This window comes from Propithecus coquereli, unplaced genomic scaffold (assembly GCF_000956105.1).
Source record: "Propithecus coquereli isolate 6110/MARCELLA unplaced genomic scaffold, Pcoq_1.0 Scaffold305, whole genome shotgun sequence".
In the NCBI taxonomy this organism is placed as follows: domain Eukaryota; kingdom Metazoa; phylum Chordata; class Mammalia; order Primates; family Indriidae; genus Propithecus; species Propithecus coquereli.
Window position 1 is genome coordinate 1,739,961 of NW_012148675.1, and position 18,335 is coordinate 1,758,295.

An 18,335-nucleotide genomic window follows, 5' to 3' on the forward strand; every position below is an offset into this window, starting at 1 on the left:
ATATTATAAACGAGATTATTTTCTTGATTTCTTTTTCAGCTAGTTTGTTCGTGCATGGAAATGCTACTGATTTTGGTATATTGATTTTGTATCCTGCAACTTTATTGAATTTGTTTATCAGTTCTAAGAGTTTTTGGGTCTTTAGGTTTTTATGTATATGTAAGATTATGTCCTCTGCAAACAGCTTGACTTTTTCCTTTCTAGTTTGGATGCCCTTCATTTCTTTCTCTTACCTAATTGCTCTGGCTAGGACTTCCCATTTCTAGTCTTTGTCATTTGTGACATTAGCAATTTTGAAGAACATAGGCCCTCCTTTTTTCCCTTTTTAGTAGATCATTTCTCATTTTGGATTTGTCAGATATTTCTTAGTGATTAGTTTGAGACTAATGGATTCATGGTCAAAATACTGTGTAGGTGATGTAGCGTGTCTCTTATAGTACCACATTTGGAGCTATCTACTATTCATTACTCCCTCATTGGTGAGGTTAATTTTGACAGTCTGATCAAGATGGTCCTTGATTTCCTCATTGTATAATTGTTATTAATATCTCTCTTTCTCCCTAACAACTGATAAGGAGTCTTAGGAGTGATCATGCAAATATCTCACTCAAAATCCATCAAAATCAGCCCCCCTACGTTTAGTATCCACTGATGATTCTTACTTGATCAAATCTTTACCATGGTGGTTGAAAATTATTTTTCAACTCCAACATTCTGTTCATATTTTTCAGTTGACCCTCAGCATTCTCCTTTAAGCAAGAGCCCTTCTTTTCCATTAATGCATTAATTAGTTAATTAATTATCAGTATAGATACATGAATTTCTATTTTTTTCTCCCAATGGTTTATAATTCATTAATGAACTTAATTATTTTGGTAAATTGCTCCATATTTGGAGGGCCTCTTCAAATTGGCTCAAGAACATGCAGCTTTCTTTTTGGGGGGTTGGGAGGGGAACATTTCTTACTCTCTAGCCTAGCATAATGTTGTAGGCTTATGTTATGTCTACTCTGCTCCAGCCCTGGAATCAGCCATTTCTCCAAGTATCCCTGATTTCTTTTAGTATGAAATGAGAGATCATTTTCATAGTAGTGAGATATTAAAGATCAAGAGCTGGATGCTAGTTGTGTTCATTGCTACTGTGGGCGTCTTTGCATTTTAGCTCTTTCAGTGGACAAAGCTAGGAAATGCTTATATACATACAAATGAACATATACGTATAGACGTACATATTTTAGAAATGATGAGTTCACAGAGGTACCTCTAATTCTAATCCATTTCCACGGGGTTCATTCTTTTTTCCTCATTTCATATTTTTCTGTTCTAATAGTGAGAACCCTGGTTCCTACTACCACCAATACATGTACTCATTTGTTCAGTCCTTTAATACATCTAAAATAGTTGTAGGTGCTTTTCTCATGTCACTATAATAAATTAACTTGATAAAAGAGCTCAGGATTTGTTTGCAAATCCCCACCCTGCAACCCTGCTTAAGATTAAATGTATATAGTCAAATACCTTATTCACAAGTTACTTAGATTAGTTATTTACACCCTTCCTTGCTTCTTCCCCTACCTTCAGTGTGGTTGTAATATTCAAGTACAGTCAGATTCATTTGTTTCAATTTGCTTTCAGTTTTTTTTCCCCTCCCCATTTAGAAGATTTTATAATTGAGAATTTTAAAAGGCCGAGAAAAGAAGCTGAATTCTTCTCATTTTACCTGGAAAGGGAAAACCACCATTTATGGAAAATCTAAGCACCAAGCACTTTCACTCTTCATTTCATTTAATCTTCTGAAAGAAAGGAGCTGTTTTATAGATGATAAAACCTAAATCTAAGGGGAGAGGGGGAGGAGGGACAGGTATATGCATACACAAAGAGTGTAATGCGCACCATCCGAGGGACAGGCACACTTGAAACTTGGACTTGGGGAGCGGGGGCAAGGGCAACATAGGTAACCTAAACATCTGTACCCCCATCATATCCTGAAATTTAAAAAAAAAAACCCTAAATCTAAGGATGTTAAGTAACTTTCTCAAGGTTACATAGCAAATTATGTAGTAAGCACAATAATTTTGATCTACTGTGTTCCAGACTTTGGGCTAACTTCTTATTTATGTTAGTTGTTATCTGATTCCACAAGGATGATCTTATTAATATTTCCAGCAGATGAAGAACTTGTGATTCCAACCCAGGTTTTGACCGCTTCTCAGTTATTTCCCCATTTTGGAATGAGCAATTATTGTCCTAACTTTAGCAGACTGCTGCTTTTTATCACATACCTGTTATGTTGGACGATTAAGCAATGTAACACATTTTGAAGAAGTCAAGAAAGTTGGTTGCCATTTATATTTCCTCATGTGTTCTTCCATATGTAGGGATATCAGAATTAGGGTAACATTCTGTTGCCTCCATGTGGACACTGAATAAACCTATTGTGGCAGACAAATATTATCTGTTTATATTGTTGGTAGGTAGGCCATCTAATGTGGGATGCTAATGTCTCCCATGTAAACCACTGAGATCTTGATTTCATCATAGTGATTGCTTAATGTATGTTTGTTGGTTGCTTGATTTGTCACTAATGCACAGAATATTTTCAGTTCATAATCAAAATATAGATTGTGTCTTGCCGACTTGTTGGAACTATTGGTGAGTAAAGTGTAAACCAACCACAAGTTGATTATTTGTTCATTATACTTAAACTTTGTGATATCCAGAATTAAGCAAGTAATATTGCCATAATAAAAGAACTCACTTTAAAAGGGCCCATTTATCTAGGTAAAGAACTAAAAAATATTCTTTGTAAACTTACATATACTTCCATATATTCATGAATGAGATCATTCTTTTGATATTTTTATGACTTAAGATATTTTATATTAATTTTAAAAATTTACTATATAGCCTTTGAGCCTTCTTACTTTACTTACAGTACTTTAGTATTATAGATAATAAGGGTTAATATTTTGGTTAAAATATATTTTTAGTGAGCACATATATTTAGAACACTTACAGTTTTTAGTTGGACTTTATTATAGTAAGCAGTTTATCTGATGCAAATTAAGAACTTTAAGTACTCTGAAAAATTAAAATGTTTAACAAGTAGAGTAGGAATACCTTTAACTTGAAGGCTGCTAATAAATGTATAATGTGGCTAAATTAGAACCTGAGTATTGTTAATAAAGGAAATGATTGTATTTATTTTTTTAAGTGACATTATTTAATTAGTGAGGACTTATTTAGTGCTTACTATGGACAATACAGATTGAAAATAAATATGTACCATAAAAGATACCACTAAATATAATATGGTGAAACGAACTTAATTTTGGGTATTTTATAGACCTGAGTTCTAATTGTGGCATTTTCACTGATTAGCTGCATGGCCTTTGGCAAATGTTTTAACCTATTTGAACTTCAGTAATTTTAGTAGTAAGAATTTCTCCCAAGGACTTGCTAACTATCAGTGAAGTCAGTTTTGGAGCAGTCTGAAGTATAATACATGCTCATTGTACAAATTTGAGAAATACATAAAAACATTGAGATAAAAAAATTACAATCATGTTGCCCAAACATAATCGTTACTATTTTAGAATATATTATTCTAGTCTATTTTCAATGCATATGTGTATTTTTATGAATGCAATAAAAAATGTTTTATGAAATTGGGATCATATTCTATATATTTATAAGCTTTCTAGAAAATTCAGCAATATCTCATACAATGCAAACATTTCTGTGTCTTTAATTATTCTATTGCTCGTTGATTTTTTTTTTTTAATATTTAGTGTTCCTTAGTATGGATATATTATAATTTCACTAGTCACTTTGCCGTTGTTAGACCCTTAGATTATTCCTAACTTTTTTACTTACAATGTTGTTATTAACCTCTTTATATTTAAATATGTTTTATGTATCTCTGAATTCACTCCTCTGCCTTTTGGATAAGATCAAGTGTAGCATATCTCTGAATTGCTTGCCATAAATTACTAGAAATAAAACCTGGGTCTATGGGTATGAGCATTTTAAAGAGTTTCAACAAAAACCGGCCACCAGATTTTTACCCCTTAACAGAGTAAGAAAATAGCCATTTCCCTACCGTCACCAACAATTGATATTACTTATTTTCTTGGAATAGATAATTCTACATTATACAAAATTCAAAAAGTATAATGACGGTAATACTTCCTCTCTCTGTTGCCTAGCCACCTAGTGCTCCTTCTCAGATTTACCTACTTTGATTTATTCTTTAATTATTCTTCCAGACAGTCTGTATGTGGTATTTTTATATGTGGTATCAAACCTTTATCAGTTTGATAGGTGCAAGTGGTATCTTGCTGTTTTGGTCTTTGACTGCCAGTGAATGTGAACATGTTGTCTATTTGTATTTCTTTTGTGATTTGCTTGTTCATACTCTTTGCCCATTTTTAAATGTAGGTGTTCATTTTTTTCTATTTTATGAGAGTTCTTTATATAAAAGGATATAAACTCTTGTGTTACAGTTTTCCCTCAGTTTGTAAAATATTTTTATTTTAGTTTATATTTTAGTGGATATTTTCAATTTTCACAAAGGAAAATTTATACCTTTTAATGTACTTATTTATAGTTTTATTTTTACATTTAATTCTGATCTATTTAAAATTGGATTCTGGTTAGAGATTATTTTATCCCACATGCCTTTTTGGTGGCGGAGTTGCTTTCCTAGTCCCATCATATACTCCAATCTAGTTCCCTAGTGCCACGTAACAATCTCACGGAAGAGCCAGAAAATTGAGAGCGTAACCTGTGCCAGACTGCCCTTGTGGATTGGGCGATCAACTGTAGACTGTGGGTATTGGTGCCATCTAGTGTTGTAGATACAAAATCAGGTCTATGGGATGATGTATAATTGGCCGTATAGAATAAATTCAGTTGGAGAGAGAAATTTAGTGAGCTGTGGATATGTTTCACACTAACAAATGACTTTAAAAATGATTTTATTAATAATTTTGAATATTGACATCTTGTAGTGAATCAAAGAAATGCTTGAATCATGCTGTTATTGGAAACCTTATGAAATAATGTTAAAGATTCTCCGGAACCTGTGTACTTCAGTAAAAACATTAAAGTTTAGAAAGATCTGTTCGGAGCCTAATAACTATTAATTTTTGACTTCTAAATTTAAAGATGCTTTGGCTCTTTAGGGATATCTATATATTTATTTTATAGTATAGGAGATCAGCATTTAGTTTTCATTGAATAGTATCACTTTCAATTTCTTTCTCTATGGATTTTTACATTCATTTTTAGCAGCCTACATGAAATTGTTTATAGACTTTACCATTTTAACTTGTATTGTCATTGATTTTTCTAGACTAATCTTTCTCCGTTTCTTAAAAGATTTAATTCAGTAGTTAATGTTGAAGTACTGTAATTTAGTCCATAGAGGGCATTATATTACAGCATATGGTAGGGTTTTTTAGTTGTTTAACACTTTTCAGTAGTGAAACATTTTTAATTTCATACCTTTGTGTAACTCAGAATAATTAAATTTTGAAATAAGTTTAAAACTACTGTGTGACTATAATTGTTTTTTATTAAAAAGAAGATTCTCCATGGCTGGAAAGTAGAAATAATTATTTTAGCTATCAACAACAGTGTATAAGCCACCTCTAACTTAAAGAGTAGCACTTTCAATCCAAATGACCATTTCTTTTCCACCTTCTTTCTTTTGCATCTCTAAATATTGTAAAGAAAACAAAAACTTGTTTTTCTTGGGCTTAGAAGTAGAAGAAGAAAAGAAATGGGAAAGGAATATCTTAGAAGAGCTGGCTGAGGTGGACTTAAGTCTTACTTAACCTGCTGCCTGTTCTAGAATAGCTCTCTGTCTGAAATCTTGCCTATTAGATACAAGCCCCTCCCCCCCAAAAAATACATACATACATACAGTTTCTGACATATGTACGAACACTGTTTCTGAGTCTTTTTGTCATATAGTGATGGATTTAATCATATAATTTTCTTATATATGAGGTAATTGCAGTAAGAAAGCAAGAGTTTTAGTTTGAGATGTGAGCAGAGAAACAGTATAGGTAAGTTTTAGAACACAGTACCCTTTGGAAAGGACTTAGGGATATGGTTGGGGAGATTTTCATCTTTGGTTTTGTCATGCTTGGGCAAGGGGGCTACTGGGGATATGGACACTGAGGAGTCGGGAATTGCCAAATAGGAAATTTGAACAGTTTATTTCAAAAGTTCTATGTTAAGTCTGATGTGGAAGTCAGGAAAAGGAGAATGTGTCGTTCCTTCCCCCATCTACTCCCTTCCGCATACACACAATATGCAACAGGGCTTAGAATTCAGACAACACTATTATTTGCATGCATTATAAATGAATTTTCTGTGGCCTCTCCTTTGGGAGCCTTTACTTTTATGGGAGGATAGGTTCCCATATCAAATAATCAGAATGTCAATTTGCAAGTTGGGACATATGTACTCTACAGGAAAATTGTACCTGAAAGAATTTTTCATTTTTTTAAACAAAATGTTAAGTATTAGAAGGAAAACAAAAGAAATAAAGGTAAGTTTTTGACAGATTATGTCTTATCTTTATTTGACCCATTAAGTTGGGGTACAATGTGGAATAGGACCAATCAACTATGCGTATATAAATTTTTCTCAGCTGGAGAATAATCGAACTATATATACAGCAAGGACAATAATTTGTGTATGTGACGGGGGGCAGTTCTGTTTAAAAAATTATTGGGTTATTGCTTAGAATTAAATGACTTAATATATGAGCTTTCTTAGATGTGTCTTGCATGTCTTATTCCCTTGTAGGCTGGCTGTTATTTTTACCATAATAATAGTAAATACCACTTATATAGTGCCTACTTTTTGTCAGGCACCGTCCTAAAGCCTGTTGCATATAGTACCTCATGATCTTTACAATAAACAAAGCCCTATGGCTTTACATTTTTAAAAACTTTGTCTCATATTAATTTTTCAAATTTAAACACTTTTTTTGCTTAGCTTATCAAACTTAAAACAACTCCAGTTGAAAAAGTTTCTAAGAAAGAAATGGGCAAAAAGTTGATTGATTTTTCACAAGCTAGTTTTCCTTGTACATTTATAAAGACAGTAAAGATGAATTAGCTATTGCAATATAGGATAGAAATGCTTATTGAACTTAAAGACTCCTATTTGGACCTTTTAATCTGCCAGGGATGCTATTAAGTATGTTTAATGTTTAGATGAGTGGGAGTTTGTGAAAAACATTCAAACCACTTTTTCTCTGCACTCACAACAACACAGTCATCAACACAGAAGACTTTATGACCAAATGTTGGGGGTAGGGCTTCTCTCCACCACCAAGCAAGCAATCAGTTCTGTAGCACACACCAACTGGGTGTCTTCCAATTCCAACACTACTTGGCAACAGGGTCAGATCCCACAGACTGAGTGCTCAGTCCCATAAGACCACCCCCTTCCCACCAGTCACAAGTTTGGGGTTCCCATGACTCCTTCGGGTTCAATTAATTTGATAGAGCGGTTCACAGAACTCAGGGAAACGCTTACTTACATTTATCAGTTTATTATAAAGGATGTTATAAATGATATAGGTGAAGAGATGCATGGGGTGAAGTGTGGGAGAACTTCTACGTGTTTAGATATCTGGAAGCTCTTTGAACCCTGTCCTTTGGGCCTTTTATGGAGATTTCATTGGTTGTCCATGATTGAAGCATGGACAACCCTGTTGAAATGTGATTGGACAAAAAGTGTGTGACCTAAACTCAGTAAGTCCTGTCTGTTCTCATTCTTCTTGGCCTCTCTGTGCAGCATTCTTTCCTCCAGGGTATTTCTCTGAAATGAGGGTTTTATAACCCATGATCAGATTAGAGTCCTGCCAAATGGGCAAGTAAGTGAAAGGGAGGGTAGACGAAGGTCAGAGAGAGGCGCTCTGTTTACTGTAACAAGGGTTATGAGAGTTAGGACCCAGGAACTGTGGACGAAAACATGTATATGTATTAAAAATAATATCATAGTGGTTATGTGTTATTACATGTTCTTGCCATTCTTACTTTTTTTTTTCATTGTTAGACCAAATCAGATACCACAGAAGATGTGAATAGTATAAATGACCAATTCCTTTATTTCAAGAAACCTTTTTTCTCCTATTAGTGTAGTCATCTCTGACTTCAAAGTAATGTTGGGATGCTGTATCAGTATTTTATTCTAATGCTATTTTTCAGCCTTCAGTTTTAAGGGATTTGTTGTTAGAAAATACTATCCTGGAAGTATTTTGTACTTACTAAATAGTTTGAGATTCCAAACTGTTGGACAAAGACGGCAGACATTTCCAGGCCATGATATGACTTGGTAACGGGGTACTCAAATATCACATTATGCAAGGGTTCAGTGAATAAAGTTTAAAGTTAAATATTAACTCTTGAGCTGAAAATACTGGACTCGCTTTAAACATTACTTTCCTTTATTTATGTTTGGAGTTAGAGAGGCGAATAGAGAAAGAAAGGAGTCACTGGTTTCAGGCCACTTCTGATATTAAGGATTTTGCAGGTTTTTGCAGTCCATACAGTTTTTACAGCAAGTTCCAGAAAATATTACCCCTATTTCATTGTAGCTGGCTATATATCTTAAAATATTTTGACCATATACATTTTTAAATATTTTAGCTGATTTGTCATTATTGCCTTTTCTGCTTAGGCATATATTAACATCAGGTAAACTGGTTGTGGAACATTAGTAAAGACATTGCACTGGAGTGAATGCCAATTTTATAAAGTTGAAAAATTTTAGAAATGCTAAAACTAGATTTGTTTTTATATTAGTAAAATTTGTTTGCTTTTGTGCAATTTTTTGCAAGGCAAATGATATAGTTAGCACATGAATATTTTCCCCAAGCTAAGAATCTATTAATAGTGTCTGTGATAGTATCTAATAAATATTTATTGAAAGATTGAGTTGGAGCAGGGGATGATTAAGAATAAGTATATATTTATAGGTCTCTGGATTTCCATAATTAATAAAAGAGGAAAAAAGATTAGAAAGATTAGATTGCCGAAATTGAAAACTTTTTTCTGTCGAAGTAATATATCAAAAAACATTAATATTTTGACTGTGATTTTCTGCTCATACCCTCATAAGGGTGCAAAATGCCGAATATTTTAAGCCTTAATAAACTTAGGAGAAAGTAAAAAGAGAGTCATCATTTCCCAAGCTTGAAATTTAAATGATTACTCTTGTTTGGATCAGTCATTTTTATCTTATTGAGTAACCATTAATTTTAGAGTTTTAAACTGAAAACCAGCAGCATAATTCAACCATCTGTTTTTTAAAAAAAGAAAGAAAAGAAAAACTGCGTATGGCTTTAAGTCATTTCGGATATATTAAGGGTTAGTTTTGTTGTAAGAACAAACCCTCTTTTCCTTTCTTTTGGTAGCCTGCCCCTCCCTCTGCAAATGCAGCTACATTTGGTATGAGCAACAAGCAAATGACTAGAACAATCAACAGATAGAAGGAAGGCATTAATGCCTGAGTATTAGTAGCCTAGTTACAGATTGCACTGCGTCAGATTGCTCCACACCCAGAAGACGTCAGGTGACTTCAGTCCTTGCTGCAGTTGTGCAGCAGAGGAGACTGCAGACTTCGATTGAGGAAACGGATATTTCATGTCTCAGGGAGTAGATCTTTGCAGTTACACCTTTTCTGTTGGTATGCATAATTGATAATTGCAGCTGGAGGGTGGATTGTGACAAGAGATGGACGGTCAGAAGAAAAATTGGAAGGATAAGGGTATATCTGCTTTTTAATCTTTTATTTTTTTAGTTTTTATATGTGAACAGTAATATTTTTCTATGAATAAGCTTCAGTTTAGATATATTTTAGATCGAAAGTGAAACCCATGAAAGGTGTAAGGCTAAAGGATTAACACAGCTATGTTATATGTATTTTTACATTTGGTTGTATACTAGAAAATGTCATGCTGTTCTGTTTCACTGGCATTTGGTTTAGGGTTTTCAGTCCTATCGTTGTTTAGGTCTTTCTTCTTCTTTAATCTTGTATATTGTAAACAATATAGGTCTAACAGATTTTATTTATTTGTCACTTTGGTGTGATAACTTTGTATTTCATAATGACATATTTTCTGTGACTAAGAATTTATAAAAAGCTTACTTGATGTAGTTGAAATTCTATCCAAAGGTTTATAGGTAGCAAGATACTGCGTTTTGCAATAAGCCTCTTTTCTTCTTTGGAAATCTGACTTGAACCTTTAAAATTATTATCAACTGCCTTTTAATCATATTGTATTTATGTATATCTTGAAATTGTTCAAATTATACACAGTATGATTACACAGTAGTTTTAAGTGCATGTCTATATTTAAGTTACTAACCTTTGTCCTTGTAATAACCAATCAGTAATTTTGATCCCTTTTCCTCCCCCTTGAAAGCCCAGATCCTTTCAAATCTCAGTGGATCATTGTGTAAGAATTTAAGCCTATAAGTGGTAAAATGCCAACTGGAATGAATATTTTTAAAATGTTTTATTATGTAGATGTCTAAAGGTGCCTTTTTTTTAAAAACAAAAAAGGTCATAGGCTATATATCTGAGCACTTACAATAAACTGTCTTAAAAATTATTAGAGCTATTTTTAAGTAGCCTAAATGGACATTCCACATAAGCAATTTTTTCTGGCTACATTCAAGTTTTATAATTTCTAAAAAATGTTATTTCCTTCAAGAGCAGGGTTGGTGATAATGTTTCTAAAAGCAATGTGTGGAACTAATAATTATAGTAACTTACAACATCCTTTTAAAAATTTGTTCAGTAAAGATGTGGGGAAAAGGTGAGTTTAAGATTGAGTTTATATCGAGATATAAGAAGGATTTTATAAGTTGCAACTTAAAAAAGAATAGAAAACAATACAGCTTTGGATTTTCAACTTTATGGTTTCTTTACATGTGAACTTGACAAGGATTTTTATTTCTTCATCCTTCTAGCTATTAGCATTACAAAGTGAAAGATGAATTGATATCTGTAGCTTTTGCTAAGTAAAAATGATACTAATGATAACACAATAAATATAGGCTTCAAAAATAGATGAAAAATAATATCGGCACATTTTGCAACTTTTAAGGTACTATATTAATAATTTAAATCATAGGACATTTAATAATACCTTGAGATTCTTTATTTGTTGAAGTAATTTAGGGATATTTTGAGATAGGAGAAATTAAGATCCAATGTAGTTCATATTTTACCAGAGATTTGTCTGATTATTTTTAGACACCAAATATAAAATCAGATTTACTCCTGAATGTCTCTGGGGAACCCTCAGTTGTATGTAAGTGGAATGGCCTATTCTTTTTTAGTACTTGTCTTTGGCTGTTTTGGTAAGTAAGACTAACTTTATCTATTTCTCATCTTCAGTGGTTGAGTTAATGTATATTATACAGTAACATTTAAATTGGAAATCACTGAGAAGCTGCAGCTACTGTGGAATGAGTTTTTCCTTATTTTAAAACATGTTACAATAGAGGAAGGAACATAATGCAGTGTAAATTTTGAAAATATATTTAGGCCCATATTATTTTCTACTGCATTCTTCCTCCACCCCCCAGTACGGTATGATGGAAGTGAGAGATGCTTTGATTTCAGTATTTTTAAAAAGATGGTTGGTTTTTTTTGTTTGCTGATTAACTTGTAATAAAGACATTTGATCTTTCAGGCTAAAGTCAATATTAGTAATTTGTATTATTTTATGTATTCTTCATATTTTCTGTGGTTCCTTAGTAGGATACTTAATGACAAATGAAATTTATATAGTATTTGATTATTGGAGTTATGTGAAAACTTTGATAAATTAAGATAGTCAAAAGATTTTGAAGAGCTTAAAATAGGAAGGGATGTACAGGCTTGGGGGTTTGGGTGGGGTGAGAGAATGATGTAACCACTGAAAAGGTATAATTGAGACAATGAATAGAACTTTTCTGGATAGAACAGAATATATAGGACAATAGTTGAAAGATAAGATTGGTGTGGTCAAAGAATATAGGAGATTTGGAAGATCTAGGTCAGGTTTCCTCAGTGTTATCTGTAGATGAGAATCATCTAGTGCTTCTTAAAAATGCAAAGCTCTGAGATCCTGACCTACCAAATCAGATTTTATAGGGCCTGGCAATTTATATATTAAGCATCCTGCTATAGTTCATGTTATAATTGGGCAAATTTTAGAAACACTGATTTAGGTTTTTAAATCTCAGTTTTGGTATATTTTGATTTGGCCAGAGTAAGAAACTTACCCTTTTTGGTCTTCAGCTTCTTCATATGCATGATTTCTAGGGTTCTAGTTTTGAGGATCTCTGGTTTTATCAAAAGATACGCTGAGCCAGATTGCAGAAGATGTTGGGTTTTGGATTTTATCATAAAAGAAATACAAAGGCTTTGGAAGTTTTAAACTAAGGAGTGATAAATGATAGCAGTTTTGAAAGACTGGTTTAGGGTACTATATGAAATCAATTGGAGAAGAACCTAGAGGCAGACCAGAGAGATGACTGTACTTGTGCCTAGATTTAAAAGTAATAGGCTCGAATTTGGCCTGAAATAGGAATGAAAAGGAAGTGACAGATTTGAGAAACTCAAGGAAGGAATACTTGATATTTGGCGTGATGAGGATGAGGGAAGGAGTTGAGTGAAACATTGGCAACTGTAGTGTTTATATATCGGAGGAAACAGAGTTAAAGTAGATAGAAAAGATGCAAAGTTGGGTTTTAGACACTTTCAGTTTGAAGTGATCATAGAATATCTCTGAGGCTTAGAGAAATGACAGGTTTAATGATGAAGAATTAGGAGTCAAATGCAAAATGAGGCAGATGAATACTGTTAGGAGGTTTGCATAGAAATAATTGAAGATTAAGATAGGAAAGCCTAAAACCTATGTTTGGGGATATGTGGCACCAGGAAAGTTGAGGAAATTATAGTCAGCAGTAAGAGAAGCAGGATAGTATAGTTTCACTGATATTAGGTGGGGAGAGAATTTTCAAGAAGGAATGGGTGATTAAATGCGATAGAGAAGCTGGTTAATATGAAGATTGAGAAATGAACGTGGATCCTGTTAAATTTTAGGAGTAGGTACAACATGGCCTGTTATTGTTACCAGTGCTTTTTGGATGTGGCAGTTAACATGCCATAGGTGATCTTTGAGAGAAGTTTCTGCAGGATGGGGAAAGAAATGGTTCTAGCATTAAAATTGAATTTAATTATACCTCAGGACAAACTGGCTTTGGACCATTTCTGAAGCATACTTCCTCCCACAGCTTCTTCCTGATACTTACTTGTGATAAGCCACTTTTAATTTCTTTGAAAGCTTAAGGTTGCTGAGTGTATGAATGCAGATGTATATATATACTGACATTTCAGTAGAGAGGAGCAGGGGTTTTGGTGCTTGAAATGCCTTACTTCTCCTTGGGAATGACAAAAAATGGCTGTGAAGGGAACTTTGGTATTAGCCAATTATGAGATCTACTGATTGGAAGAAGGCCCCTGCTTTTAATTCTAAACTTAGCTGAAACCCAATATTTAGGCATTCATTAGATACTTCTTCTAGATGTTGGTTTAGTAGTGCTTCACTACATACGCATGTCTTATAGAAAACTTAGAAGGTAGAATAAAACTATCATGCACACAAAATGATTTTGGGGTATATTTTTAATAGAGTGTGTGGGTTGGGGGATGTTACATGGTACCTTTTGTTCTGTAATCTTTTCCCTCCATTAAATGGGGAAGTATCTTTTTATTTTTTAAATATTCTACATCATTTTAATGACCACAGTAGTCCAATCCCATTATAGTTAAATAATCAGGTTATTCCTAAAGTTTTATAAGTAAAGGTTGAGTATCCCTAACCTGAAAATCTAAAACCCAAAGTGCTTCAACATTTGAAACTTTTTGACTACCCTGCATGGTGTCATAGTGGAAAATTACACATGTAAGTATTTACCACAAACTTTGTTTTGTACATAAAATCATTAAATAATATTATACAAGTCTAGGCACAGTGGCTCATGCCTGTAATACCAGCACTTTGGGAGCCCGAGGCAGGAAGATCTCTTGAGGCCTGGAGTTGGAAACCAGCCTGAGCAAGAGTGAGATCCTATCTCTGCAAAAAATTGAAAAACTAGCTGGGCATGGTAGTGGGCACCTGTAGTCCCAGCTACTTGGGAGGCTGAGGCAGGAGGATCACTTGAGCCCAGGAGTTTGAGGTTGCCGTGAGCTATGATGGCGCCACTGCCCTCTAGCCTGGGAGACAGAGCAAGACCCTGTCTCAAAGAAAAAACAAAAATTGTACAAAATTACTTTCAAGCTATGTGTATAAGGTGTAGATGAAACAAATGAATCTCATGTTTATATTTGGGTTCCATTCCCAAGATACCTCATTATGTATGTACAAATTTCAAAATTCAAAAAGAATCTGAAGTTCGAAACACTTCTGGTCGCAAGCATTTCAGATAGGGAATACTCAATCTGTAAAAACAATGCTAAAGTGAATATAATTGAACTTAAATCTTTGTTCTTATCCATGATTATTTCAGAATTGCTAGATTGTGGTAATAATCCAGCGATTTGGTGCATGTTACAAAACTGCTTTCCAGAAAGACTGTACAAGTAATTATTTTGAACAATGTGTGGGAGTGTCACGGAATTGTGGCTAATGCAATAGTATATATGCATTTCTGATAGTTTTAACTCTAAGATAGCTATTTTGTCAGTGTTAACTAGTTAAATTACTTGATAAGAACCAGGTTTCTATTAAGAAAGAGTGATGTGCAAATGTTTTCTCCTATTTATGGTTTATAATCTTGTATGGTTAAGTAGTGAGAGCAATGTTGGAAATAGCCTATTTTCTTTATTTACTCCACTGTGTGTACTCCTAATTCCTTACCAGGACTCCTGACTGGTCTTCCTACAAAATCTCATGTGTCACAGCCAAATTAAAATTAATCTTCCTAAAGTGCAGCCCTAATTATGGCCCTTAAGGGTTTTCCTTTACTTTTCAAATTAAGTTTATACAGTCTATCCTGGACTTGTAAAAGGCATTCCGTGGCCTAGTCCCAACCTTTGTAATCTCATCTCCCATTACTCTCTTTCTCCAGCCACATTGAAGGACTTGTTCTGTAAACATGTCTTTTCTTTGCCTTTGCTCATGTTTTTCTCTTTATCTAGAATGCCCTTTCTTCCCATTTCATTTTGCCCAAGTAGTACTTATCAAAGGCCCAGTTCTCCCTGATATATTCACTAATCCTCCCAGGTAGAGGTAATCCAGTGTTCCTCAGAACTTCCATCTCTTGGTTTTAGCTTTGTACCTTCTGTTAGAGTTATTTATACATACATGTCTTGGCTCTATTTCCAGCCTGTAAATTTTTCGAAGGCAGAAACAGTGGTAGCTTCATCAGCTGGGTGTCTTCATTGGCTCTGCATAGCTTCTCAATAAAGAAAGAGGCTGAGAGCTTTAATGCTAGGTTTACTTCTGATTCTGATACACATATGCTTTTAGAAAATTTTTCAGCTAGGTTTACTTCTGATTCTGATACACATATGTTTTTAGAAAATTTTTTTAAGGTGTTTTTAAGCGGGAGAAATTAGAAATGGAATTCCCTACCTTTCCCCTTCTTAAAGCATCAAGTAAGTAATTTAAGGAACTTTTATAACTTCAGGATTTTTAGATTATACCTGCAGACTGGGCATTCTGTTAGTCATTTATGCCAATGTTCTCATTTTACTGATAAGGAAACCAAGAAAACTAAGGAGTTTAAATTATTTGTCAGGACCACTCAGGTAGTGGCATGAGGCCTTTATTTAACAATTTATATTTGTACTTGGACAACCAAAGATTGAAAAATGTAAAAGCTAAAATAACCCATGGTTTGATATTTATTCATGCATTGTCTAGCTGTGGCATCTTATTGAACATGGTATATATTTCTTTTGTATAGTCCTCACTCTGCAATTATTAATAAAAAAAAAAGGGCAGTAGTCTATCGCACTAGTTATGGAAGAAAGTTAGATGTGGTTAGTTGATTGGTCCAGGTGGGAATTCCCTGGGCCAGGAGAATAATTTCTCCTCATCCTTAAGGTTTGGATTACATGCTTGAATGCCAGAAGAATATTTAAGTAGTGAATAGAATTTTTAAGCCTATTCTCTGGGTGTCCCCTAGATTCCCTTTTTATATACAGTGATCTCAGTAGTCACAGTGGATTAGTTCCAGCATCCATCCTCCCACCCCCAGATCCCACCGTAGATATGGAGGGCCAGTTGTATTCACTTGATCTCATCTCTTGCTAGAATCTGGGCCAAAGGATATTGTTAAATTTAATTTAGCCAGTGCTTTTCTTTGCATCCTTAGAACAGTGTTGTGAGCCTAAATTTTCTATTCATCTCTCTGCTTTATTGTGGATAAGGCTGACTTACATTACTGGGTATATGTGTGTACATGCATATATTTTAAAGTCTTCGTGACTTGCAAAGTTTTTCTTTTTTTTTTTTTTTTGAGACAGAGTCTCACTCTGTTGCCTGGGCTAGAGTACAGTGGCATCACCCTAGCTCACAGCAACCTCAAACTCCTGGGCTCAAGCAATCCTCCTGCCTCAGCCTCCCGAGTAGCTGGGACTACAAGCATGTGCCACCATGCCCGGCTAATTTTTTCTATATATTTTTAGTTGTCCAATTAATTTCTTTCTAATTTTAGTAGAGACGGGGTCTCGCTCTTGCTCAGGCTGGTCTCGAACTCCTGAGCTCAAACAATCCACCCGCCTTGGCCTCCCAGAGAGCTAGGATTACAGGCGTGAGCCACCGCGCCTGGCCAACTTGCAAAGTTTTTCGATTCAACTACCACGTATGCATTTGTGTGAGGTATGCTAGACACTAAAATATTATTGTGTTGTCTTTCCATGAATACTACATCACCACTATCTTTTTTATTCTAAGTAGTATTTACTTAAGAAGTTCAAAGCAACTTATGGACCAAAAAATGATCAAATATTAATGATATCCCTGCAAGTCTGTTGATAAGAGTTGAGCATTGAAATAGCTTTAGAAATTTCTACTCTCAGACTTAGTAAAATTCTGATTTCCCCTAGAATGCGAGGAATTATAACTGTTCTTTGTTGTATACACTCATTTATTTTTTCCATCTAAATAATCTAAAATAGTTTTGAATAGATTATTCAGGCCCATGATGTGAATACTGTACCTGGTTTCATTGTCTGTACTATTATCCATTTATTCAGTAATCATTTATGTTGTATGCACAATATGCATATAGGGTTACAGAAATAAAACTGGTTTACCTATTAGTGAAGTTTATTCTGTTTTTTGAGCTAGTAATTTGCTTTGAGCCCTCTGCCCCCAGGGTATTAAGCTTTTCAAGTTTCTAGACTTATGGGACAGAATGTTTTCCATCTAGTTTTGATTAGTAGAAAAGAGGATTTTGAGCAGTGATTTCATATTTCTAAGGTTTGGTGACTATTTCTTCTAATGCTTGAATGCCAACAAAGTAAAATTTAAACAATACATTTGTTGGATAAATTTATTTTCTAATCTTAGGTTTCCATTTGTGTAGGTCTTGGATCAATTCCAGTAATTTAAAATAGATAACTATATGCTAATAAAAATTTATAGAAACATAGACTTGTCATAGGAAGAGTTCTTATTTTTATATCTGTTACAACTGAAGATTGTTAAAGTTGATGCAGGCAGGGAGAATTATTGACTTGGAATATGTATGTACAACATATTTAAAGGGAAGATATTTATTTGGCTTTACCTTAGAGAGAATGGAACTAATTTTCCCTTCTGTGAAAGGAAAATTATTATGGTTTAGAAAAATTAGAGGTGGGATGTTAGAATTATTTTCTGCTCTTTTTTTTTTTGATTTGGTTTTCTCCTAATAAAGCTGGAAATAGAGTGTGGGATTAAAGGAAGTATTGAAAACTACATGAACTAATGAAGTAAATTGGTGAATTTAATTAATTTGTAAGTGAGGTATTTGTGGTGATTGTGGAACCCTCTCTGTCTTAATTTGTATTATCCTTAGAAGGCAACAGCCATAGATAGTTTTTACTTTCCTGCAACATATTGAACCATTTTCTACTTGAAGATACTTATAGGAAAAAAGACCTTAATGAACCCAAATTTCTTAGTAAAAAACAGGGGAAAAGATTTGATTGAGACTTTAACTTTTGCTTGATGTTTGATTATGCTACAAATAAAAAAAAGATTTTATCTTGAAATATAAAACCAATAATTATGACAATAAATTTAGTTTATCCCCAAGA

General features: G+C 33.8%; 1 protein-coding gene across 6 annotated transcripts in view; it reads left to right on the top strand.

The window, feature by feature from the left end:
* RTN4 (reticulon 4) overlaps nt 1-18,335 on the top strand; it is a 79,139-nt gene that overhangs the window by 36,262 nt on the left and 24,542 nt on the right. The window contains exon 1 of one of the 6 annotated variants that reach the window (XM_012649858.1): nt 9,404-9,794. The exons of the other annotated variants lie outside the window; for them this stretch is intronic. Coding sequence (XP_012505312.1) covers nt 9,761-9,794 — 34 coding nt within the window. The 5' untranslated portion in view covers nt 9,404-9,760. Of the gene's footprint in view, nt 1-9,403; nt 9,795-18,335 lie in introns of those variants that run through there. 6 annotated transcript variants of the gene reach the window in all.